Here is a 26,443-nt window from a genome sequence, read left to right on the forward strand (position 1 = left end):
TCCAAAAGAGTTAATGAAACAAGCGATCTAGAAAGTAATGATAATTGATCTTAATAAGAGAGGAGACAATAAAATTGAGAGCATTAGTTGCACCAGCAACAAACATCCAACTACTAGGATACATTATTAAACATTCCTCACAAACCATTGCCTTTCTCTTTTCTATTTGTTCTAACATTCGAAATAAAACTCATCAGTAAGGATTCAAAAGCAATGAAAAACACAAACATGGATACTGATTGATAGATAGCTTTGGGTGAAAAAACACAGGCGGGTAGCAAAACAATGGACTTGGTTCTTCTTTCTTCTTTGTTCTTCTTCTTGTTGGAAGGTAACATTCTAGTACCTGTAGTGAGGAGGTTTGTAGGGGCCTTCAACGGGCACGCTGATGTATTCAGCCTGGGATGGAGTGAGCTTGGTGAGCTTCGCGCCAAGCTTGCTTAGGTGGAGGGCTGCCACCTTTTCATCAAGATGCTTGGGCAACACATACACCTTCTTCTCGTATTTCCCTGATGCCCTCTCCTTCCACAACTCCAGCTGAGCAATCACCTGCACCACATTCATTCATTCATGAGTATTAATTTGGTATTAAGATTACATGGACTGGGTGTTCTTAAATGGTAATGGTTAATATTATACCTGGTTGGTAAAGGAGCAGGACATGACAAAGCTAGGATGGCCTGTGGCACAGCCAAGGTTCATCAAACGGCCCTCAGCAAGGACAATGACACCAGAATTGGTCTCAGGGAAAACCCAACGGTCAGTCTGAGGCTTAATGGTGATCCTCTTCACGCCAGGATAGTTCTCCAGCCCGAGCATGTCAATCTCATTGTCAAAGTGACCAATGTTGCAGACAATGGCATTGTTCTTCATCTTCTTCATGTGGTCAACCATGATAATATCCTTGTTACCTGTGGTGGTCACAACAATATCAACCTCAGAGATGACATCGTCCAAGGTGAGTACAGGGATGCCTTCCATCAAGGCCTGGAGGGCGCAGATGGGATCAATCTCTGTGACGATTACACGGGCACCTGCCTGCTTGAGAGCAGCAGCACAGCCCTTGCCAACATCACCATAACCACAAACAACAGCAACCTTGCCGGCGATCATCACATCGGTGGCCCTCATCAGACCATCAGGAAGGGAGTGGCGGCATCCATAGAGATTATCAAACTGAAACAATTGAGCACAAAAGTTCACTCATCAGAAAGCAGTAAAGAAAGATGAAAGATCAGAAACCTCAGAATCTAGCTCTATTGGCAAACTAAATAATTTAGCCTATATTTCAATAATAGCTCTTCAATTGGGAATCTTTTATATAACAAAATATATTTTTATCTAAATGCTTGAATTTTACAATGATCCATTTGCTTCACTTCAGTTAAAATGAACACTGTGCTTGAAGGCTTGGGTATAACATTAGATCCATTTCAGCAAAAGTGCTTTCTTTTATCACTCCAAACTTATAGATCTAACACCATCAAAGACAAACAGTGATCTTTATTTACAAAGCATGAAAAAGATACCATTTTGATTAACTAATTGTAAAAAGTAATTGCTGAAAGGATAATGTATATTATACAATTGAAAAAGTAACGGGAAACGGGCACATCTAACGTTTAACAAACAGAATCATCAGCACTATTCAATAAATCAGTTTTAAAAAAAATCAGCAATTAAGCATAGTTAAAAAGTAAGAGAAAAGAGCAACAGATCTCTGGATCTCTCCAGAATAAGAGTTCGAAGAGGATCCCAAATTCTTAGGCATTAAGAAAGTACAGATCAACACTATTTGAGTGAAATTTAGCGAAGAAAATCACCAGATCTGGAACGAAAAATGGAAAAGAGATGGATCTAACCTTGCTCTTGGTGACGGAGTCGTTGACGTTGATCGCTGGGAAGAGGAGGGTTCCGCTGGCCTGCATCTGGTACAACCTCTTCACACCAGTGGTGGTCTCCTCCGAGACACCGACCAAACGATCCCTCATCTTCCTGTACCTCTTGGGATCCACCTTCAGCCCGTCCCTGATCAGCCCGAGCACAATCTGGAACTCGGCGTTGTCGGTGGAGCTGGGATCCGGCACCTTGCCAGTCTTCTCATACTCCTCCTCAGCCTTAACACCCTCGTGGATGAGTAAAGTGGCATCACCACCATCATCAACGATGAGATCCGGGCCGCCATCCGGGCCCCAGTCGAGGCACCTTTCCGTGCACCACCAGTACTCCTGGAGGGTCTCGCCCTTCCAGGCGAACACGGCAGCGGAATCACGGGCGATGGCGGCGGCAGCATGGTCCTGGGTAGAGAAAATGTTACAGGAGCACCAGCGCACCTCGGCGCCGAGGGCGGTGAGGGTCTCAATGAGGACAGCGGTCTGGATGGTCATATGGAGGGATCCAGAGATCCGGGCGCCGGCGAAGGGTTTGGAGGAGCCAAACTCCGCGCGGCAAGACATGAGCCCGGGCATCTCGACCTCAGCGAGCTCGATCTCGAGGCGACCGAAGTCAGCCTGAGAGAGATCCTTGACCTTGTACTCACGGCCAGAGGAGCTCTTCTCGACGGTGAGCGCCATTGGAGCTCGGCTCGAGATCGGATCGAAGAGGGGATAAGAAAAAGGGGAGAAGAGAGGAAGAAGGGGGTAAGAGCGAGGATCTAAGTTCGGGCTTCGAGGGTATATATAGAAACATTGACGGTCAGGATGGAGTGCTTTGCATCAAGATCTGCGGAATTTTGAGCACAGAGAGGCGTGAGTTAGGGCAAGTGATCACGTGATATGATGGAGAGGTTTGTTTGTAAATACACCCCTTGTAAAATTTACAAATTATTTGTGTAGACAACTTTGCGGAAGAAACCCCGTAAAGTGGTGGAATTATGTTTTTATATATAGGATATAATAGTTTTGAATTGATTTATTTTCGGTTTTTGGTTTTTATTATAAGTGAAATATTAAAAAATAAATAAACAAAAAGAAGGACTTAGGTAGTATTAAAACGAGTTCCGGGTGATCTTTTGTGGGAGAAGTTGTATCCCTCTTATTTATAATTATATGGTAAAATGATTTATAGTTTAGCGTAATTTCTACAAATTTTCTAGCTATGACAGACTTCAATTGTTTTATATGTATTTGACCGAGTTAATAATGTCTTTGAGAGTCAATAAGGCATAATAACTAATGTACCTTTGTATATATTCTTCAAAGTTTATTGTCTTTCGTCAAAAATAATAAAATATAAAATAAAATGATGTAGGTTTTGCAAAAATATAAGGATTTAGAAGTGGTATTATCTTTGATGTATTTAGATTCAAAGTTCTTTGATTATATAAGAGATGGTTTGAGATAATAGTTGGATGAGAGCATCTTTTGTTATTATATACTATATAATATTTATTTAAATAAAATCATAAGATGATTCATAAAGAGGCAAAGAGATTTTAAAAATCTTAATTAAATGAATCACTGAATATCAATCAATATTTCATAGTTTCTCAATAATGATAAGGAAAAATAATAAATCGCAACAAACCATTTAGAGATTAAATATGAAAATTATATCTTCTAGGAGGTTAGAAATGAACTAATATTATTATCCACAAAAATGAATTCAATCTAGATTAAAGTGTATGATTTTTGAATAAGCATGTTTAGCTCTTAATCCTAAATAAAAAGGACTTACTCCCCCTAGTGCTTGTATACAGAGTCCAAACTTGTCAAAGTTTATATTATTGTCTACATTTACAAGTCAAGTGAATTGACTTGTGAATTAATTATTATTATAAAGATATGATGATAATCAACCAGCCACCATAGCTTCTATTAGTTTTGGAAGCTTTTATTATATTCAGATTTGCCAATAAACCCAAATTTATTAGCATTGTCTAAAAAGTGTTTATTTCATGTTAAGAAGATTGACTCTCAATTTACACATTATAAGAATACAAGTGTATTAAAGAATTAATTCTGAAAATATGAAATTTGTCAAAAAATTATTGTTTTTAAAAAAATAATATAAATAGTAGTGATGAAAAAAATAAAATTTTTAATCTCATTTTTTAAGCTAATTTTAACAATATATATATATATATATATATAATTCAGGTTTTGAACATGTCAAATTGTTAAAATTGTTGGCCAAAAGGACATCCTTGTCCATTCCTGAGAAAATAATTAATTGATTCAATTATTATTTAATAAAAATGTAACGCCATATGTTCCCCACTCCTTTTTTTCTTTTTTTCTTTTTAATAATTGATCTCATGTTATTAAATTAAAAACTTCCCAGCAAGCACATCTGAGTTGCCCCAAATCTGAATTCTTATGCATAAATAAGCTTGTATTATTTATATTATTGTATAAATATAAAAATTGTTTAAATAAAAAAAAGAGAATTATATGAAAAATAAATAAGTAAATTAAATCCCGTTCACTTAATTATCACAGAATGATAAGAAATTATTCATATATTCAAAACTCAAAATACTAAAGATGGTGTGATTTGACTTTGATGACAATAAGGACATATTAAGCTAACTACACTATTCCAAGCAGCAACCTCATGATAAAATCAAATATTTAATTAAATTAAAAATTCAAGCTTCAAAAATATATATCTGATTCTAACCGAACCAGATACGTTTGAGTTCCATTAACATAAATATGGAATGAGAACATGACATCCATGATGCCATGATGTGTTAACAACTTTAAATTAAAAGTTAGGTCACATGTACTTCTTTTCTCTCTCTCTCTATATATATGGGTAACAATTAATATCCCATAGTAAGAAGTCACGGTAATTTAAAAATATCATAACAAATACATTTAAAATTATGAAAATTAGCATTTTAAGAGGTTATAAAAATTTGAATTAAAAAAATCTTTACAAATGTCATTGAATTAAAACCGCATCAGCACCTCTGAAAGATGACAGTGATATTTTATTTCTCTCTCGCTCTAATAGTTGGAAACTTGGAATGCTTGTGGTTTGTTTTATATCTATTAAATAGTAGTAGTAATAATAATAATATAAAATATAAAACTACAGCAACTAAAGTATTTTATAATTTATAGTTGGACCATTGAAATGAGAAGAAGACAAAGAGAAGGGTAAAGAATGGGCATATGAAGTTGGTGAAGCTGGTGAGATGGTGGAGTTTGTTGGCATGCATGAGCCCACCTCAATCCCAAAGTGATGGATAACAAAAACCATGATGTGGATTTAGTCAAGAGCCTTGAATATTCAATTTAATTTTCCACTCAAATAAAAGAGACGGTATCACACACCACTAATTTCTCTTTTGAAATGCTCATTTCATTTGGATGTTCAGAATGTATCATTTTCAAGGTTGGTGTAGTCATGATCTCTTTGTAAACTATACACTTGAGTTTACAAATTAAAATTAAAAAATTAAAAATTAAAAACTGAGGTGATCGATATACCTACTCACCTACTACGTACTTCTATTCAATCTCAACAAAATTGAATAATTATATATATATATTGAATTTTTCGGTTCAAATTCTTCGTTTTCGATTGAAGGTTTATAGATTGAATGATTAATCTTGGTTTATATGCATATCATGAATACATGATTTATCTATATTTCATCAATATATATATTGAGATTTGTTTTGTTTTATTTTTATTATAAAATTAAAATTTTCCAATTCTAAGAAAAGACTTAGCACATGGCAATAAAGTACAAGTCACACATAAATATTATTATCTCAAAAGTAGCTTGAAGTCCACTTCCATAACATATACCCCTTTATAAAATCACACACATATATATATACATGAACATAAAACAAATTATGTTATTAAGTAAAAAAATGTTTTTAAAGGGAGACAATCTATAAATATCAAGTTGGTGTGCAAGCGGCTTCTCTGTCTCTATGTTTTTGGTGCACCAACATTTAGACAATGACCACTCCTTAAACCGGGCCACGTCATTGCTATTAGTGCACCATAGATTTCTCAAACTAGTAATAACTTTTTATTTATTCATTTTTTTCCTCAAAACTAGGAGTTAGAAGATATCACAACTTATATATAATTAATATTAAATTTATTAATAAGTAAATAAGTAGAAAGAAGTTAAACTAAGTGACAAATGATGATATAGTCTTCTAGAGAAGCTCATTTAATCCAATGTTACAATTAGAACACATGGGCGTCTATATTCATTTATTTTCAACAACAATTCACAACATAAAAATTATAGCATCTATCCAAAACTCTAGTATTACTAAACTTGGAGTGTGTTGTGTAGGAGGGTGGAGAAAGCCGGATTATTTATTTATTTATTTATTTATTTTCAATAAAGGATTTATTTGACTTTTTAAAAGGCTAGTTGATGGTTGAAACTTCAAAATGAGAAAAAAGAAAAAAAAAAGGAATAAAATATAAAATTAAAACAATGTCATTCATTGGAATTGGAATTTTGAATGGCTAGGTCGGATGATGCATGAAAATGTTCACCAACAACTCCCATGACAGACAAACAAACAAGATATGTGGAAAGATGGTAAAAGTCCAGAATAACCTCTTGAGTTCTGCATTTCTGCAAGTATGCCATGCATTAGACTAAGCTCTCACCGGAAAGGGTGATGAATGGTAATTTTTTTTAAAAAAAAAATGTGAATAAACCATTGTAAATATTTTGCTTATGTCTTATATATTGATAGAGAGTCAAACTTTCGATTTTCAATACAGAAGTCAAAATATTTTATTGTATTTGTTTGATTGAGGGAGAAAAATAAAAATAAAAACATGAGTCTTAATTAAGGAAATTTTTATTAAACTTTTTGATATTTTTTGTTTTAAATTTAAAATTATATTTTATTGATGTTAATATTTTAAAAATTAGTTAATTAATGTGTTTATTTAATTAATTAAATCTCATACATATATTATGATAGGACAAATATGGATTTTTTTAGAGAATTGGGTAACACATCAACCAAATGTGTATATATATATATAGTTTGTATTTAAATTAATTTGTCTATGATTGAAAATTGTTTTTAAATGCCTGCACTTCTTTGCTAGTGATTCTGAATTCACTTTTAAATGTTCTTCCAATTTTTTTCAAGTAAATAATTTCCAATTCGAGTTTTTTTTTTTTTTTTGGAAATTGACAAGTTACAAAGTAAAGCATAAATGGATATAGAAATGCACCAATTATGGTGGTTTGACTGATCCTCCGCCATACAACTCTAAAGAGAAAAATGAGAGATATTTTACACACAGAATTTTCATAGGAAACTCAGAAAATGAATTGTAATATGAAAGATTCGAACTCGGATCTCTCAATCACAAATATTGATAGTTATTGTTGGGTTAACCCATAGTTTTTATTTGAGGTTATATATATATATATATATATATAAACAAAAACATATTAAAAAATTAATTAAAAAAATTCATAAAAATTTAAGACATACATACACGCACACACGCTTCTTTCAAACAAAAGCAGTGACTAGAATTGGAAGTATAATCTCTCTCTTTTTCTTCATTTGTCCTCCCACCGACAAAACATAATGTCGCTGTTTGGCAATGCACCACCGCCAACATTCACATGCACTTCTTAATATGAGAGTGTTGTTTAAGCCACCATACATTTATTCCATTTGATCAACCAACCCAAAAGGCTTGCATTTTTGGGATTAATGATAGTCATTTATTCACTACCGCTTTAGTCATTTATTTATTTTACTACTTTTGATACGATAGGCCTTATAAGCAACTCTGAAGGCATGTCCATGTGAAGGAAAAATAAAAATCATATTATATAAATACCGTTCTTCATGATCAGTATTTAATATTTAAGACGCCTAAATTTGATAATAATCATTCCTTCTGGATAAAGTAATTAGCACCTATATATTACAAATCGCATGTAATTATATGTAATTACAACTATGTATATACCTTTAGTTAAAAAAAAAAAGATATGTATATACCTATGCATGTGCCTTGTGATTTTTTTTTTTCATATAATTTCATTCATACACCAAAGTTTTTTTTTAATATAATATAGAATAAACTACTTTATACATATTATTTTTACAAAATTCATTATATATTGAATTGTTAATACCTTTAGATTTTAGGATATATATTTAAAAATGTAAACATATAACATTTTTTTTTAAATTTGTTAATTTTATTTTTACTGTAATGAAATCTGTAGATATTTAAAATAATAATAAAAGAAGTATATCTAACAAGAGCCATTTCTTAATTCTTAAACATATATACCTCTTTAAAATTTTGAAATGACCGAACATACTTTCACAAAAGTTATTTTATTAATTTTATTTTATTGTTATTATTTTTGATAACATGATCAAGTCCAAACACACTTTTTTTTATTATTAAAATCTCAACTATGCACTAGGAGTGAGTCAAATCCTCCATCTCTTACATAAGAGTCAAGTGCATACATTTTCTAATATTTAAAGCCTTAATCATGATATTCCACATAATTATATAAAAAAGTTGTCCATGGAGTGTATTTACAAAATTTATTTATTTATTTTTATTATTTTACATTAATAAATCTTCAATAAGCTAACCATATTTATTTTCATCTCATAATAATGATGAAAAATATGTGAAATATGAATATAATTCTAAACATTTAAAATTTCTAATATCCTATACATTGTATATATTTTTCATATCTTATTTTTTAGTAGACACACACAATTCCCAACTTTGCAAATGCTTTGTAATTTATTGGTTTAACAAGGGTTATACACACAAAATCACCAACAAAAATTAATTTTAGAAAACATCAGGGGCTTAATCATACTAAACCCCTAATTATCTACCCCCTTTTTCTCTCTCTTTCTCTAACGCTTGGATCTCACTCGCCTTCTTCACCAACAACCAAAGGCCCCGAAATCTCATGCGGACTCTAGCCCCATTCTCTCCTATAAAAACCCCACCTTTCCCTCCCCTTCTTCTTCGCCCCCATCTCCCCCGCTTCCCCAGATCCCTTCTCCATCCTCCCATCTCCTCCTCCCTTCCTCTCATCCCCCCTCTAGCCGCCATGGATTCCGTCGCCTCCTGGGGCAACACCCCTCTCGTCACCGTCGATCCCGAAATCCATGACCTTATCGAACATGAGAAGCGCCGCCAGTCCCATGGCATCGAGCTTATCGCCTCCGAGAACTTCACTTCCTTCGCCGTCATCGAAGCCCTTGGCAGCGCCCTTACCAATAAGTATTCCGAGGGCATGCCTGGCAACCGCTACTACGGCGGTAACGAGTTCATCGATGAGATCGAGAACCTCTGCCGCTCCCGTGCGCTCCAGGCCTTCCATCTGGATCCTGCCAAGTGGGGCGTCAATGTCCAGCCCTACTCCGGCAGCCCTGCTAACTTCGCTGCCTACACCGCGCTGCTGCAGCCCCATGATCGCATCATGGGCTTAGATCTCCCTTCTGGTGGTCATTTGACCCACGGCTACTACACAGCCGGTGGGAAGAAGATCTCTGCCACCTCGATTTACTTCGAGAGCTTGCCCTACAAGGTCAGCCCTGTCACCGGGTACATTGATTACGATAAGCTGGAAGAGAAGGCCTTGGATTTCCGCCCCAAGCTGATCATCTGTGGTGGGAGTGCGTATCCGAGGGATTGGGATTATGCCAGGTTTAGATCCATTGCGGACAAGGTCGGTGCTTTGTTGCTCTGCGATATGGCGCACATCTCCGGGCTTGTGGCCGCTCAGGTATTTGTTTTTCCTTTTATTTTTTTGTTGGATCTGATGATTGGCATGCGGATCTTGGGGTTGTTCTGGGTCTTTGGTGATGCATGTTTGGTGCTTGATGTAATGCCTATGAGAAGGTAGGTTTTAGATCTGCTTATTCTGTCATACACTTATAAAAAGATTGGATCTTGCGTGCCCGTTTCTTAGTTTTTGTTATCTGATGTGATGCCCTTCTTAGACTGTTAGTTATACAGGACTCTAAGTATACTGATATTTGTGTTGGTATAAGGTTTCATTCTTCTTTTTTATGCTTTGGTTTCCTGTACCGATCCAGATCTAATTGTATTGACAGTAAGCATGTTTCTTTAATACTTTTATCCGAAGTAGATTTGTGGAGCTCCTTTCCATTGCCTCTAATTTTTATATCATGTATGAAATAAATATGTGCTCCATTTATCTTTCTCTCCCTCTCTTTGTTTTGACAACATGATCCTCTATTTTATTCTTATCAAACAGCTGCCAAAAAAATTGAATTTTCAGTGATATCTCATCACTGTGTTGAAGGACTTTGCTAGATTTGGCATGCACTGTTGTGGCAATTAAGAAAAAAATTTACATATTGTTTTGATGGCTTTAATGAAACAGTTCTACGGGTAATTTGTATATGCATTTTCTGCATTTAAAAGCAAATATCTCAGCTTGCCTGTTATGAATATGGTTGAGTAGGACTAAGGTACATTTTTTAAATGTCTAATAGAAACATTCTTTGGTTTAGTATTAATAGTCTCTCTTTTATCATGCAGGAAGCTGCCGACCCATTTGAGTTTTGTGATGTGGTCACCACCACCACTCACAAGAGTCTTCGAGGCCCAAGGTCTGGTATGATCTTCTACAGGAAGGGCCCTAAGCCTCCAAAGAAGGGCCAACCTGAAGATGCTGTCTACGACTATGAAGATAAGATCAATTTTGCAGTATTCCCCTCCCTCCAAGGCGGTCCACACAATCACCAGATTGCTGCACTGGCTGTGGCCCTGAAACAGGCAATGACACCTGGTTTCAAGGCCTATGCCAAGCAGGTCAAGGCCAATGCTGTGGCACTTGGAAAGTTTCTGATGAACAAGGGCTACAAGATTGTGACTGATGGCACTGAGAACCACCTTGTGCTCTGGGATCTGCGACCTCTTGGCTTGACCGGTATTCATGAGTGTAACTATTTATAACGTTGCCATTGGTTATTGTTTGATGTTCTTAACTTATGGTTTTCCTTTATTTCTTTTTCGCAGGAAATAAGGTTGAGAAACTTTGTGACTTGTGCAATATTACTGTAAACAAGAATGCTGTCTTTGGGGACAGCAGTGCCTTGGCTCCTGGTGGTGTCCGAATTGGTGAGTTCTATTTGTTAAGCATGAAGTGTTTCCTTTTCCTTTCAATGCAACATTCCCATCTCCATTTAAAAAAAAAGGAGGATTACTTATATATGAGATATTTGTGAAGCATGAACTCTTAATTCTGCAACATGACAGCCATTATTCTACTAATTTGAAGTGAATGCAGAAATAAATTTAAAAGTCAGCTTAAGTGATCTAAAAAATTAGTTTAATAAGTCAGTATGCTTATAGTTTCTGTTAATTTTTCTCCACTGCCTACTTTGTAGGTGCACCTGCCATGACTTCAAGGGGTTTGGTTGAGAATGACTTTGAACAAATTGGAGAGTTCCTTCACCAGGCAGTGACCCTCACCCTGAGCATCCAGAAGGAACATGGGAAGCTCCTGAAGGACTTCAACAAAGGTTTGGTGAACAACAAAGACATCGAAAACCTTAAGGCTTCAGTTGAGAAGTTCTCTGCCTCATTCGACATGCCGGGCTTCCAAATGTCCGAGATGAAGTACAAGGAATAGGCCAGTACTACAACTCAGCTGACAATTCAAAGGAAATATCTATCCATGGATTTGTTCGCTTCTCTTGTTTAGATGGTTTACATTCAAAGTTATCTTTTCTTTTTGTTTGCTATCTTACTGAGGAGATGTCTCTGAGAGACGCAGCTCATGTTAACCCCAAACATTGCACTCTTTGTTGTTATTTTAAGTGAGTTATATCACCTTGCGAAATAAACTTGGAAACTTTTCTCAATTCAATTCATGAGAAGCTGCTTCTTGGGATGTTCTTTTTTATTTGTTTGTTTGTTTGGAAGTTGCAGTCCATATCATTCCTTTTGGTTTGTGGATCAGTTGTTTCATTATACCACTGTAATTATAAAAGCCAAGTTCATGATGAACCAACATAACTATATAACCATGGTGTGTGTGTGTGTGTGTGTGTGTGTAAACATAAGCACATGAAAGTTTGCATGGATTTGTAAAAGTATTGCATATGGTTGATTTTGCTAACTAAAATGAAATTTTACTCTATACTCTTTAAACTTATTAAAAAAAAATCCTTAAACTAAGAAAATATGGGTAACTTTTTTTTTTTTTAATCTTTTAATTGAAATAGTATAATGTTGGTAAGGAGAAACCAAATAAATAAACATATTAGTCTAGGACCTGAGCATACATATTACACCCTTGCTAAATACAATAACTTGTATTTCATCTTAAAAGGTTGATTCCTTTTGAATTGTTATTTATTAGTCGTCATATTCAAAATATTGAAATTATTAATCAAATATACATGTTGAGTCAAACATGCTAATTATAGATTGACAATTTCACATGGTATTTTCTAAACAGTGACGTATTTATTTATTTATTTTTAGCAATTTATTAGTTATTGGCCAAGTGGCATTAATATATATATATATATACAACCCATTTTTATAATATTAAATTATTTAAATAAATTTATTTTTTATTTTTTTTTTAAATACTTAATTTTAATAAAACCACTATTGCAATGCAGCTTTAAATTAATTCGGAGGGATACACTCATACACATTGGGAGCAGTTGGGGAGCTTGAAAAATTCTATATTGATATATTATGTGTATAATTAAAATTTATTCCCACTGAAATTAAAAAAAAAACAAAATAATTAAAATAATTAAAAATTGTTTCAATTTGCCAATACCTGAACCAAAATACCGAATCCACCGAAATATATAAAAAAAAGTATTATATGGGAAACACAACTGAATAAACATATATAATATTAATATCTCCACAAATGTTTGAGATTTACAACAACCAACAAATTTAGGCCGGCAATCCCAGCCTATTCGCCGAGAAAGCTACATGCCACGTCACCAGGTTCTAGATAGGGGTAGTTTCGTCATTTGACATGGTGACGTGGTTTTATAAAAGCTTCTCTGATCTCTTTCTCCTTCACTCTCCGCTGCTTCAATGGCCGGTGAAACCATGCGAGCCGTCCTCTATAATGGCTACGGCGCCGGCGCTTCGGGGCTCAAAGTAAGTGCCGGAGACCCTTGTGGATCCTCTTTACTTCTTGTTAGTTTTGGAAAATTTTTGGTTGTGTGTAGTTTGAGAGATTTGAGAATTTCCTTGTGAATTGTGATGATGCTTGGAAAAAAATTGCTTCTTTGTGGGATAAGAAAGAATGAAGAAGATTTGAACCCTTATGTGGATTTTCAAAGTAAGGTGTTCAGTTGAGGAATTTGGTTGTGTGTTTGACGATTCATGAGTGGGACTTGGCTCCATAGCTGAACAGTGTGCAGATCTGTGGGACTCTGTCTTGTTTGCAACCTTGAGAATTTGTTGGTTTAGAACATCTTTTATAGAAGTGAATTTTGAGGTTTGTTGGGATTTTGGGCGTATTATGTTTCATTTTGCTTGGTATGATTTTGTAATTGAATCTTTACTTTGGGGTTTTCTGTTTGTGAATTTGTTTATAAGATAAATTCTTATGCTTTTACCTTTTTCAAGTATATTTTTCTTTTTAGGATCATATTTAAATTTTGTTATTTCCCCCAAATTAAAATTTACAGGGTCATAAGAATGGTTTCCATGTGGTTTATCCACCTTTTCAAAAAATAAATAAATAAATAAATAAATAAATAAGAATGGTTTCCCTGTGGCCCTGATTTTATCCAGGAACTGATGTTGTTGACTTAGAAGATAGTAGTGCTACTAATTCCTTTTTGTCTGATTTCAGTATCAAAATTGTAGCTTTTGGTCAATTGGCCACTAACTTTGAAGTATAACTAGTTTTCTCAAACCTCCTCTGTGTGATGGAGTTTTTCTAAATGATTTTCTTTGTTGATTTATTGATAAAGCACCAGTACTCTATGCTCAGTATTGGTTCTGTATGAAGTTTATTAAATCAAGTTCCAAATAGGAGTTGGTATCCTCGTCCAAGCCTTTTTCCTAATTGGATGGATCTGCTATCACTCGCAAGTCAAGATTAATAGGGTATTTGGTGGGGAACAAGCATTTTTTTGGACCAAATTAACAACTGTGCCAGCTCCTTATCAGTGATAGATATGAATGAGAACAAAGCTAGTGTCACACATGTTAGGAGCTCTTATGGCTAATTACCATGCATCTTACTTTCCCATATTTCCCAATTTATTCCGTTTAAAACATGAAAAGAAATCTCCATGCCCTAGGTCAATCAAAGACCATTTTTCTAGTTCAGTCAATAACTTTTTTTATGATCGTCCATGCAAATTGTTTATTAACACCTTACTTATTGGAAATTCTATTCATTTCAGCATGTTGAGATTCCTGTTCCTTCACCTAAGAAAGATGAGATCTTGTTAAAAGTGGAAGCAGCATCTTTGAATCCAGTTGATTGGAAAATTCAGGATGGCGCTCTGAGGCCGCTCTTTCCTCCAAAATTTCCATTTGTACCAGGTGATGCTTTTATGCTTTCACTATATATTTTTAAAAAATTGAGATGGTCCTTATGATTATTGCTACTAGAAAAATAAAGTGTTGCCTAAATGCATGGTGAACTTTCCATCTCTCTAGTATCATTTGATGTTTGATGCTTTGAAACCGTTTTATAAATAATAAATATCATGCACAATAGCATATTTCTCATCCTTATAAAATTTGAAATACAATTGTATCCTTAAATTATTTTTTGGCGTGCTTTATGGTGGGAATATATTTGATCTGTAACATTAAAAATACTTTGCTTCCTGTAAAGTGTCGGCAGCATAAAGTTCTTGCTTTGTTTGATTTTAATTAATTTATTTGGAGCACTGGTAAGGACATTACAAACTAAATTTGGTGTCACCTTTTTGGCAAACAGTCATTGATGTAGCAGGAGAGGTTGTTGGTGTTGGTACCGGAGTAAAGTCATTTAAACCTGGTGAAAAAGTTGTATCTTTGCTTAACTTTCGGGTAAGTGCTTCAAGTATTGGTTGGTACTGATATTCAATTTACAGCTTTAACTGCTATCCTTTGTTAGGTTTGTCAACTTTCTTACCTTTTTTTTATTAGTTCCTAAGATATTTCCTAACCATAATCCTAGGAAATAACTCAAACTTTCCAAGTTCTAGCTATAATGACTCAATCTTGTTTATCTGTCTCAGCTCCCATATTTTGCTGTAAAGCTTTTAAAATAAATCTTCGGTCCAGGCTTAGTTGTTATTTGTTCAGCTACTGCCTAATTTTGACCCACCCTGCTTACCTAGGCTATATCGATTCATTTATTTCCAATTTTAGCACTATTTATTTTCTCCAAATGCTTCTCTGCCTCTCTGGGTGTTTACCTCCATTAGTATTGTCCTCAGCTCGTTTCTGCTCTCCTGTTATGTCTTTGCTTCTGTTTATTTCTCAGTGTCTAGTAAATGTTAAGTTTTCCAGACCTCAGCTCATCGCATGTAAATATGTATCCCAGTTAATAAATTCGTCAGCTTCATCGAATTGGAGAAACATAATCCTTTATGTGTTTAATCATTCGATGTCTTTGTAACTGATCATTGCATGTTGCAAGGCTTCACTATTATGCCCCCGCTTAATTCTTCGCCATATAATGATTCTATGTGTTCTCAAGTGTGTTGAAGTTACACAAAGTACAGATCTATTTTATGTCCTGTTGCTTTATGTGCCACATGAAGGATAAGGTTCAAGCTACGGAAATTAAGTGTCAAAGCTATCTAGGTTGAGTATATATTTCATGTGAATTTTCTCATTATGAATTTTCACGATATTTATTACTGCCAGAAAGGAGGTGGCCTTGCTGAATATGCTATTGCTGAAGAGAGTTTAACAGTAACAAGGCCCCCAGAAGTATCCCCAGCTGAGGGTGCCGGCCTACCCATAGCTGCTCTCACTGCTCTCCAGGCATTAAAGACTGTAGGAATCAAATTTGACGGCGCCAGTAATGCTGCAAATATTCTGATAACCGCTGCCTCTGGTGGTGTTGGTCACTATGCAGTCCAATTAGCAAAACTAGGGAATTCTCATGTTACAGCCACATGTGGTGCTCGGAATGTAGAGCTTGTGAAGAGTTTGGGTGCTGATGAGGTGCTGGATTACAAGACCCCAGAAGGAGCAAGCTTGAAGAGCCCATCAGGAAAGAAATATGATTCTGTCATTCACTGTACAACGGGTATTGGTTGGTCTGTCTTTGAACAAAACCTCAATGCTAATGGAATGGTTATTGACATAACTCCCACTCTCTGGAGCACAATTAGTTACGTCTTCAGTAAGCTGACTTTTGCAAAGAAACAGCTTGTGCCACTGCTTTTGAGTCCAAAGAAAGAAGACATGGAATTTCTAGTTGATTTGGTGAAAGAAGGGAAGCTGAAAGCATTGGTGGATTCAAAGCATCCACTGAACAAAGCTGAGGATGCCTGGGCTAAGATCATGGGTGGCCATGCTACCGGAAAGGTTATTGTAGAAATGTGAGCAAATTTACTACTTTTCCAGGCCTCTCTGTTTCATGTTATGTGTGTGAATTGGAAATGAGTATGTGATATGTGACTGATGCTATTAAATATTAAAAAATAAAAACTTCTGCATAAATCTCCCTGTAAATTATGTCTTGCATGCTCTTATATATCATCTCATCTATATGCCTTTATTGCTGAGGTTCATCCTAAGAAAATGAGTTGAAATAACAATTGAGAGTTTTTTTTGTGCGGGCGGAAAGAGATGAGGTTTTGTGGGGTTGTGCATGTGACTATGCATTTATCCCATACGTTTCTATTATTATTATTATTATTATTTTAGTAGTAGTAGTAGTAGTAGTAGTACTAGTAGTTGGAGCTCATGGTCATGGATGGTAATAGGAACCAAATACAAGTTTTGTAGCTCTCTTTATACGCCTCTCTGTGTAGCTCTGTTCTGATGGCCAGCCAAACCATGGACGCTGTTCAGTATGATAGCTATGGTGGCAGCGCCCCCGGACTCAATATGAGTGCCACTTGTGAACTCTCTTTGCATCTTATTGGTTATGTGATTTGAGAGATTTAAAATTTTCTATGCCGTGATGCTTTGGTTGCTGCCGTTTCAAGAAATTGTTGGGAGATTTAAGACGTTTTGACTCTTTTGAGAAGTTTCAAGCTTAACTCATATTTTTTCCTGAGTGGTGGTTGACTTGTGTCTGTCATTTCGCTTGTAACTTCAAGAATTATTAGATTAGATTTTTTTTTATTTTTCTTTAAATTGCTTTCTCATTTCATGTTCCTAGAGTATATTAAGAAAGAGAATTTGGTTTGTTGTCATGGTCATCATGTATTGTTGGTTTCGTTTTAAATGTATGTGTTTGTAATTGAAACTTTGCTTTTACTTTTTTTGCAATCAAAATACTACCTTGACTGGACTACCTTGATAACTTAGTTTAATTTGTAATACAATGGAGTACTCACGTTGCTTTATTTTGTGTTGGAAAAACTTCAGCTTTTTGATCAAAGAAATAATTTTGGCATTTTGGCTTGAAACCCTCTGCAGATATACTTCCATTCTGACTATTTTGTGCTTCCAAGTGTATTTAATTTCCAAGTCTGTTGAGGAAGAGAATTTGGTCCATTGCTTATTTTCTTTGTATGATTTTGCAATTGGAACTCTAATTTTACTTGTTTAACAATGAAAGTGATACCTTGTTTATTTGACTAATTTTGTTCCAGCATCTTGATCTTGCTCACATTTCTTGTTTTCAAGAATTGATCTTTGACTTAGAACATTTATTGATGCTTGTGGAGCCACATTTACAAAAGTCTACATTTATTGTTTAAAAATCAAAGTTGATCTTTGACCTGAAAATTATTGAGTGCTTTTGGAGTCACCACATTTCTAAAAGTCTTGCCAAACCGAAAAAGTATTATCAACATTTAATTGTTATTTATCTATCAGTTATTGACTGTCTACTTTTTTTTTTTAAGGGAAAATGTGTTCATTTCAGCGTGTTGAGATTACTGTACTTTTTCGAAGAAATATCAGATATTGTTGAAAGTGGAAACTGGAGCCATTAATGATTTTCTTGCCACCTACCTGATCGGCAAATTCAGAAAAAGGTATATTACTGACTTTTCTTGCCTCCAAAGTTTCCATTTGTACCAGGTGATGCTTTTCATTCCTGCACATCATATCTGGGAGTAAAAATTAAGTAGCATATACCTGAATTCAATAGTTTATTTTTATGTTCTTTTGTGAAGTTTTCCTCTGCTTGCAAATTAAATTGAAGCATTCTTATCTCATTAAATTCTCTGACACAAATTTGCACATATTGATGATCAAATTTTAAGATTGAGAAACAATTGCAAATACTAAATTTATATTCACAGCAGTCTACTTTCTTAAGACCAGATGATATTTTTCTGCTGTATAAATGCTTTGTTACCTGTGAAGTATAGAAAACTTGATATCTTTGTTGTAGATTTCCTTCCATTTAGTGAATTTAAATTTGCTACTCTGTAAATAGAAACGCAGAATAAGACTGATACATTTCTTTGGCACAATAACATATCCATTTCGATGTCATTACTTGCACTGTCTTTGAATCAGACCTCAAATGCTCTAACGCAAAGGTGGTGGACTGTAAACAGTTCCACTTTAAAGAAACTTTCTGCCGATAATGTCTGTGTTTCCAAAGAAAAAATACACGGAATTTCTGGTTGATTTGGTGAAAGAAAGAAAATAAGTGGATCAAAACATTTAAATAGCCATGCTACTGAAGAAGGTTATTGTATACATGTGAGCTACATGTAGGACTTCTCCAAGTCTGTTTATGCTATGTATGTACAGTTTGATACAATAATGTGTAATGCGAGTTCTGATATAAGAGAGAAAAATTAAAACTTTTACGGTTACCTTTGTTCGAAATTTTTAGTTGCTTGTAGTCTTCGTTGTACCAGGATTTCTATGTATCTTAGCACAAGGATGGAAATGTATATGTATATATATAAATTGTAGTGTTTGTCTTGCATGTATGCTCTATGGCTATAAATATATTTTTTTTTAACTATGGCTGTAGATTATTGTTTTAGTATCAGGTAGTTGCAGTAGTACAAGAGCAAGAGCCATTAATGATTTTTAAAATTTAGTTTATTATTATTATTATTTGAAAATATGAATAGTTACATTTATTAAAAGAAAAAAACAAAAAACATGGGAAAATAACAAAAGAGGTACAGTACATATGAAGAAGAAGAAGTGAAGAACAACAATAACAATAGAAAACCACCCCCTTGGAAAAGACATCCCTTGAGTGGATTAGAACAAATCCGTCAATAACTAGTGAGAGCTCAAATAATCTGTCGCTTCTCTAGGATCCCTCTTTCCATCAACTCAAGGCCTCAAAAGTGTAAGCTATATTTTATAGTAGCCATGCCATTCTCCAATTTTTGCTCTTTTTTTTAGTCTTTAGAGTTTAGAGCTGTATTAAACAAAAATAATAATAATAATATATGATCAATTTTTAGAACAATTGACATATGTAGAAGGAGTTTAGCATTAAAAATACACACATTATGCTTATTCCAAACATTCTAAATTGTAGCTCTGGTTATGAAATTGTAGGTCTCCCTAATTGTTGTCTCTCCTTTTTGATGTAAAAAAAAAAAATACTGTTACTCCTCAATTGTACAACATTTTCCACTTTACTCTCTTCATTTGACATGAACTTAAAAAATAAAAAATTAAAAAAAAATGGGACGTCACTGCCTTCCTACATCAGCACTAGTGTCAGGTAAATTTGTAAATTTGATTTTGGATATGTAAAAAAATTATTAACCTAATAAGGCCTTGCTTGGAGAGAAAGAACATCAGCATCTTGTTTTCTGTTTTTTTCTTGGAGAAACATCAACATCTTGTTATCTAGAGAAGAATTAATCAGGACTAATTTAGTCATTTTACTTAAACAATTGGCCACCGTGGCCTAAAAACAAATCACGTAGCATACTTTCCCACAACACAACGCTGTTCATTTCTCATCCACTCCCTCATTCTCTCGTCGGCAGTTTTGCTCCGATGGCCAGTAAAATCATGCGCGCTGTTTGGTATGATAGCTATGGCGGTGGCGCCGCCGGCCTCAAAGTGAGTGCTGGAGACCCTTGCAATTTCTCTATGAATTCTCTGTTCATCTCATCAGTTATCTTTCTATCTGTGATTGCTTGTAGTTTCAGTGATTTTTAAGGTTTTCTTTGTTGTGATCCAAGAAGGATAATGGGAGATCTCTTGTTGTTTGCTTTTTCTTTTAAGATTGGATTATTTGTCAAGGTGCTCAATTGTGAAATTTTGGGGGTATTTCTTTTGATGATTTTTGGGTGAGAATTGAAATGTGTGAATTTTTGAGCTGAGAAATTTTCCTAGAGAGTTGATGTTAGGGATTTCGTTTGCAACCTTAAAACATTGTTAAATGGCTCGTCTTTCTCATGCTTCTATGTGTATTAGTTTTCAAGTTTATTAATTGGATTATGTATTGTAATTGGTGTTTCATTTGCTTGTATGCTTTTGTAATCGAAACTCTACTTTTACCTTTTCTTTTTCTATGATCAAAATGACATCTTGCTTGTGTTGCTGCTTCGTTTTTTTAATTAATATTTTTTTTATAAATCTTACTCAGGATTATTGTTTAATCTCAAGAGCTTGCTTCTATGTGAAAGTTAGTTGGCCAAGTGAGCATTGTGCTTTTAGATCCAGATTTAATTATCATTGCTTGTTGTGTTGCATAAATGGTTTTTGTGGGGATGCTGTTTCTTTCTTTCTTTTTCTCTGTCTTTTTCTCTGTGATGACAATTTAAACATGGACAGTTTGTTATTTGTTTACTAATTATTAGTTTTAATTTTTTATTGATGCTTTATTTATTGGAAAATGTGTTCACTTCAGCATGTTGAGGTTCCTATACCTTCACCTAAGAAAGATCAGATATTGTTGAAAGTGGAAGCTGCAGCTTTGAATCCTATTGATTTGAAAATTCAGAAAGGCATAGCGCGACCAATCTTGCCTCCAAAATTTCCATTTATACCAGGTGAAACTTTTCATTCCTGCGCTACATATTTAAGTTGGTTTTTGTGGATTTTCTAACTCTAGAATGGAAACATTACCTAGCGTAGGACTAAATTTAATATTTTGTATTCTCTTTTTTAGTCAAAATGGAGATTGAACAGCTCTCCTCTTTTTTAATTCTCTGTCACAAATTGTATGTTCAGATGTCCAAATTTTTAGATTCGCAAGTAATGATAAATGCTAAATCTTCGTATTCATTAGTGGATCTTTTTTCCATATGAGACTTGAAATTTGTAGATAACTGTTTTCTCAATCTGTTTTTTCTTGACTCCTTGACTCTAATAATATCTTCCTGTGTAAATGATCTGCTTTCTGTAGAGGATAACAGCCTGATGTCCTAATGTATTTTCTTCAATTTGATGAATTTAAATTTAAATTTGGAACTCTTAAACAACAATACAAAACATGGCTGATATCACTTCTTTGGCACACAGTTACTGATGTAGCAGGAGAGGTCGTTGAGGTTGGTCCTGGAGCTAATAGATTTAAACCTGGTGACAAAGTTGTATCTATGGTCAGCTATATGGTAAGTATTTCAGGTTTTTACTTGTATTGTCTTCCCATTTTTTGCTCCAACTTAAGTCACTAAAAAAAAAATTTGTGATCATTCTTGCCTTTTTCAATTACGTTCTAGATATTGCTTAAGGAAACACGTCCAACTTGCTTAGCTAGGCTATAATGCTTCAATCTTTTTACTTTCCTTGAGCCATGTATTTTCATGTATTGCTTGTAGAAGTCCCATGTTAACTTTGAGGCTAACTGCTTGACTATTCTAGACTACTATTAAGTCGCCTTTTAGCATTGAAAATTTTTCCTTGCTCTGAGTGCTTCTATATAGCATGTCTTGTAGACGTGGCTCTCTGATTAAATGGTTTCTTTATTTTTGTTCACATTTTTCTTTTTCATTATGTAGTTTGGGTTACCAAACTAACTCAACTGTCATTATAAGGTATTGAATATCAGTATACGGATCTTTTAAAGTTCTAAACAATATCTAACAGCTCATGGAATAAATTGGTTCCTAATTATTGTTTATAGGCAATGTAGGAGGCCACCATCATTTCATATTGATGGATTGGAGCATTATAAATACCTTCTTGTTTCCATGCTATGTAATTGATGCTGATCGCTGAAGGCTCTATTGTTTTTTTCTGCAGACCTCTGGTTTGAGTTTTTCACTATCACTTACCCGTGCAACTTAATTTTCTTCATTGACTTGGGATTATAATCCATCTTGACATTATGATATATTAACTAACAAATAACATGTGATCTCCTTTCATTATAATTTTATATGGAAATGCTACAACAATGTTGCTTTGATGTTTGTACTTGTATTTTAAATTTCATTCCAATTGTATCATTATACTTCTGGGCAATAACACTTACTGCCAGAAAGGAGGTGGCCTTGCTGAGTATGCTGTTGCTGGAGAAGCTCTAACAGTAACAAGGCCTCCCGAAGTATCCCCAGCTGAGGGTGCTGGCCTACCTATTGCCGCTCTCACGGCCCTCCAGGCACTGAAAACCACAGGGATCAATTTTGACGGCACCAGTAAATCCTCAAACGTTCTGATAACTGCCGCTTCTGGTGGTGTGGGGCACTATGCAGTCCAATTGGCGAAACTTGCCAACTCTCATGTTACTGCCACATGCGGTGCTCGAAATGTAGAGCTTGTGAAGAGTTTGGGTGCAGACGAGGTGCTGGACTACAAGACCCCAGAAGGGGCAAGTTTGAAGAGTCCATCAGGAAAGAAGTATGATTCTGTTGTTCACTGTACGATTGGCATCAGTTGGTCCATCTTTGAACCAAACCTCAATGCTAATGCAAAGGTTGTGGATATAACTCCTACTCCTTGGACTATAATCAGTTCCACTTTGAAGAAGCTTACTTTTCCCAAGAAACAGCTTGTGCCAATGTTTGTGTCTCCTAAGAAAGAAGACATGGAATTTCTAGTTGAATTGGTGAAAGAAGGGAAGCTGAAAACATTGGTGGATTCTAAGCACTCATTTAGCAAGGCTGAGGAGGCCTGGGCAAAGCTCATGGATGGCCATGCTACTGGTAAGGTAATTATAGAAATGTAAGCCAAATGCATACGGTTATTGGAGATTGATGATGAGTGTTCTATGTAAAATATGTATGGTGTGAATAAGAGTGCGTTGCAGTTATCACTGGATTGATTTCAGACATGCAGTGTATGATTTGTGGGTTATGCTGTTTAATCAAATTATATTTGTGTTGGATAATCATCTCTTTTTTTAATCCCCATTCCCATATATATATATATATATATATATATATAGCTTTGTTTATCATTAAATAGGAAAATGAAAACATTCTTGTTAATCTTCAAGCATCATCAAACAACACAAGGCTTAACCATTTCCTTCAACTCTTCCACTAACCTAGTCATGAACATCCCCTGCACCTTCTCATCCACCAAGAACTCCTTCCACTTCCTCTTCCTCTCCTTTACCTTATCATCCTCCATCACCTTCGTTACAGCATCCCTAACTCCCTCTCTGGTGAACATCCCATTTTCTCCATCCCTCTCCACCTCCACTCCCACCCCAAGATCTCCGGCGAGCAACGCCGAATTCAAGAACTGGTCTCCAAACTGCGGCAACATCACCAATCCACACTCAGACACCATCCCTTCCATCAACGAGTTCCTTCCACAGTGACAAATAAAACAACCCACACTCTTGTGGCTCAGCATCTGCTGCTGCTGCACCCACCCTACGTGCACTATCCCCCTCCCCTTCACCCTCTCCTCCAACCCTTCCGGCACCTTCTTCTTCAACAATTCCTCCGGGTTTCCCTCGGTGTCGCCTTTCGGCAAGTTGATCATTACTATGAATGGTAACCCAACCATTTCCAGTCCAAGAAGTAGTTCTTTGATACTATCATCGCTGAGGATGGCCTCAGTCCCCAGTGCACAGTACACCACTGAACCGGCTTCAAACTTCTGTAACCATCCTTCCCAGTGACTCTCTAGCTCACCTATTGCCGGTTCCGGCACAACCGGGCCGGCGAGTAGCACTGGCTTATTGAACTCTGACTTCACGTAGTTAATATAAGGGCCTTCCATTTCCATGCAACACATCATGATGATTGCGTCGCTGGAATCCATACAACTCACCACGCGGTCATACACGCATGGCATTCCATTGAAGCTCTTGAAGATATAGGCGAAATCATTGGCCTGGTAGTTTGCAACTGTGGACATGGAGGACGTCGCCGGGAAGCCTGGTGGCGCCTTTGACATCTCTCCGGAGCATGACCGGCGTGATGGGACGGTGAGATAGGCTGTGGAGACTGAACTGAAAGTAGAGAAGAAGAGTGCTTTCACACCGAGCGGACGCGCTATCGATGGCATCCATGGGTGAGCGAACTCGTACACGATGGCGTTTGGACGGTGGTGAGTGAGCAGCTCGGTGACGTCGGGCTTAGTGAGGTCTACGGCGCGTTTGAGGAGCTCAGCCATGGCCGGGGTGGATTCGGAGGTGGACTCGATGCCCGGAGGGAGGCCAGCGACGTGAGGGAGCTTGAGGGAAAGTATGGAGACGGTGGGGGAATCGGAAAGGAGTTTGGCAATGTGGGCTACGTTGCCGGAGGAGGAGAGAAAGGTGATGCGAATGCCAGGGAATGCTGCGAGCTTGCGCGCAAGTTGGACGAAGGAGTTGATATGGCCGAAGGCGAGCCAGGGGTAGAGCATGAGATGGAGGTCTTCGTGGGTAGAGTGAGGCATTTTGTCGAACAGGGTGTGTTGGTTGTGGTGGGCTCAGATGGTTGGGGCTTTCCGTCGAACACTTGGTTTGCATTATGGGACGGGATATATATATAGGCACGTAGAGGAGCATCATTTCATGGGAGGCTACGCGCGGCGGTTGACTTGGTTGTTGGAGCGTGTGACTGCCTGCCGTTAGATATGGCGGGAGATATGGTCACGGGTTTATCACGTGCCTTTGTTTTGGCTCGCGAGATAACAAATAAAAAAATTGACCATCTTACACTCGCTCATAAATCGTGATCATCAAAACAAATATAAAGATATATTATTAATTGAAAATAAATTATAAGAAGTATTTTTTATCTGCTCTCATGAAACCTCATCAAGATGCAAGAATTAAACTCAAAGGCTTACAACTAGTGATATTGGCTTTGTTACAAAAAAATATATAAGAGATTTAGAGTTCAAGTCTTACTGAACATTGTGATGATAATATGTTTTTGATTGTAAATATAAATTTATGATCCAAACTTCATGTTTTTTGGTGAGGATGTATAAATTGAATAATCAATAATCAATTCTTGCCCAGTGCTTATGCTTTGAAACATATAATTTTTATTGTTTTCATTAAAAAAAAAAAAAGAAAAGAATGTGAGAATTAATGAAGGCCAGAGAATATGATATATACGCACACATATTTATGGATATATATAAAGATGTGAATAAATATGTAGATAAATACGTAGACATAAGTAAATGATTTTTTATATTTTAAATCTTATGATTTAACTCTTGTCCACCAACAGCATACATTTGATACACTTGATTGTAAATTAGAGTGCGTGTGTGTATGACTGGTACATTACATTATATAATGTCTAAATTTAATTGGTAAAATTGAAGGAGTTAAATAACATTTCATAATTTGCTGTTGACTCGCCATCCATAGACTTGCAGTCTCCACCCACCACTTCATATTCCGTCACTCCCTAACTTCATCTCGAGTGAACCTCCCATCCTACACATGATATCCTCCCAAACACCAATTCCAAAATCTCTAGTGAACAACTTCTAATGCGCACGGTGAGTGGGAGACCTACAATTCCAAAAGACTAGTTTAATAAAGTGGGGATGTCCTCACATATGTGTCCATAGACTCGTACTCAATTAGGTGATATGGGATAAAACAGGATTTATAATATTGCTCCTCCGATCACCCGATGTTCTCATCGGGTCACGTTTAACTTAGTGATATTTTACTCATCAGTGCTTTACTCAGAACACTTTACTTAAGATTTACTTCTAGTCAAAACTCTCTCTGATCAGTCTTTTTATTAGTTAAAATTTTTTTTTAATCAGCTCTTCATCCAGTCCCACACCACTTGCTCTCAATGAAAGTACCAAAATAATGTGTATCAAGATCACGGTTAAAAGAAAGTTGAAGAAGATAAAGAAGAGAGATGAAGAAAAAGAGAGATTTGAGGAAGAAGAGCGGGGCGAACCCACTAGAGACCCCAGGGGCGTGCACAAGCCTCAGTGGAACAAGTGGGGACGGGGCCGCGCTCACGTGGGCGCTGGA

At 35.8% G+C, this 26,443-nt stretch overlaps 5 protein-coding genes across 5 annotated transcripts; 3 read left to right on the top strand and 2 right to left on the bottom strand.

Moving 5' to 3' along the window:
• Positions 1-28: 28 nt before the first annotated feature.
• LOC120261234 (adenosylhomocysteinase) lies at positions 29-2,662 on the bottom strand. The gene is made up of 3 exons (XM_039269030.1): positions 1,863-2,662; positions 640-1,176; positions 29-549 (listed from the first exon to the last, which is right to left on the bottom strand). Exons 1-3 carry the CDS (start codon positions 2,571-2,573, stop codon positions 340-342), a joined length of 1,458 nt encoding a protein of 485 aa, XP_039124964.1. The 5' UTR covers positions 2,574-2,662; the 3' UTR covers positions 29-339.
• Positions 2,663-8,879: 6,217 nt separating this feature from the next.
• On the top strand, positions 8,880-11,878 carry LOC120261375 (serine hydroxymethyltransferase 4). Its single transcript, XM_039269250.1, has 4 exons — positions 8,880-9,739; positions 10,522-10,912; positions 11,002-11,103; positions 11,373-11,878. Exons 1-4 carry the CDS (start codon positions 8,918-8,920, stop codon positions 11,615-11,617), a joined length of 1,560 nt encoding a protein of 519 aa, XP_039125184.1. The 5' UTR covers positions 8,880-8,917; the 3' UTR covers positions 11,618-11,878.
• A 1,168-nt stretch (positions 11,879-13,046) lies between these two features.
• On the top strand, positions 13,047-16,650 carry LOC120261759 (chloroplast envelope quinone oxidoreductase homolog). The gene is made up of 4 exons (XM_039269741.1): positions 13,047-13,122; positions 14,385-14,526; positions 14,930-15,021; positions 15,847-16,650. Exons 1-4 carry the CDS (start codon positions 13,057-13,059, stop codon positions 16,531-16,533), a joined length of 987 nt encoding a protein of 328 aa, XP_039125675.1. The 5' UTR covers positions 13,047-13,056; the 3' UTR covers positions 16,534-16,650.
• Positions 16,651-20,006: 3,356 nt separating this feature from the next.
• On the top strand, positions 20,007-23,380 carry LOC120262239 (chloroplast envelope quinone oxidoreductase homolog). Its single transcript, XM_039270320.1, has 4 exons — positions 20,007-20,160; positions 20,954-21,095; positions 21,568-21,659; positions 22,529-23,380. The coding sequence occupies exons 1-4, from the start codon at positions 20,095-20,097 to the stop codon at positions 23,213-23,215; spliced, it is 987 nt and encodes a 328-aa protein (XP_039126254.1). The 5' UTR covers positions 20,007-20,094; the 3' UTR covers positions 23,216-23,380.
• A 46-nt stretch (positions 23,381-23,426) lies between these two features.
• LOC120260813 (anthocyanidin-3-O-glucoside rhamnosyltransferase-like) lies at positions 23,427-24,940 on the bottom strand. Its single transcript, XM_039268379.1, has one exon. The coding sequence runs from the start codon at positions 24,880-24,882 to the stop codon at positions 23,491-23,493; it is 1,392 nt and encodes a 463-aa protein (XP_039124313.1). The 5' UTR covers positions 24,883-24,940; the 3' UTR covers positions 23,427-23,490.
• Between the last annotated feature and the right edge of the window lie 1,503 nt (positions 24,941-26,443).

The sequence above is a fragment of the Dioscorea cayenensis genome, chromosome 5 (genome assembly GCF_009730915.1).
Source record: "Dioscorea cayenensis subsp. rotundata cultivar TDr96_F1 chromosome 5, TDr96_F1_v2_PseudoChromosome.rev07_lg8_w22 25.fasta, whole genome shotgun sequence".
Taxonomy (NCBI): domain Eukaryota; kingdom Viridiplantae; phylum Streptophyta; class Magnoliopsida; order Dioscoreales; family Dioscoreaceae; genus Dioscorea; species Dioscorea cayenensis.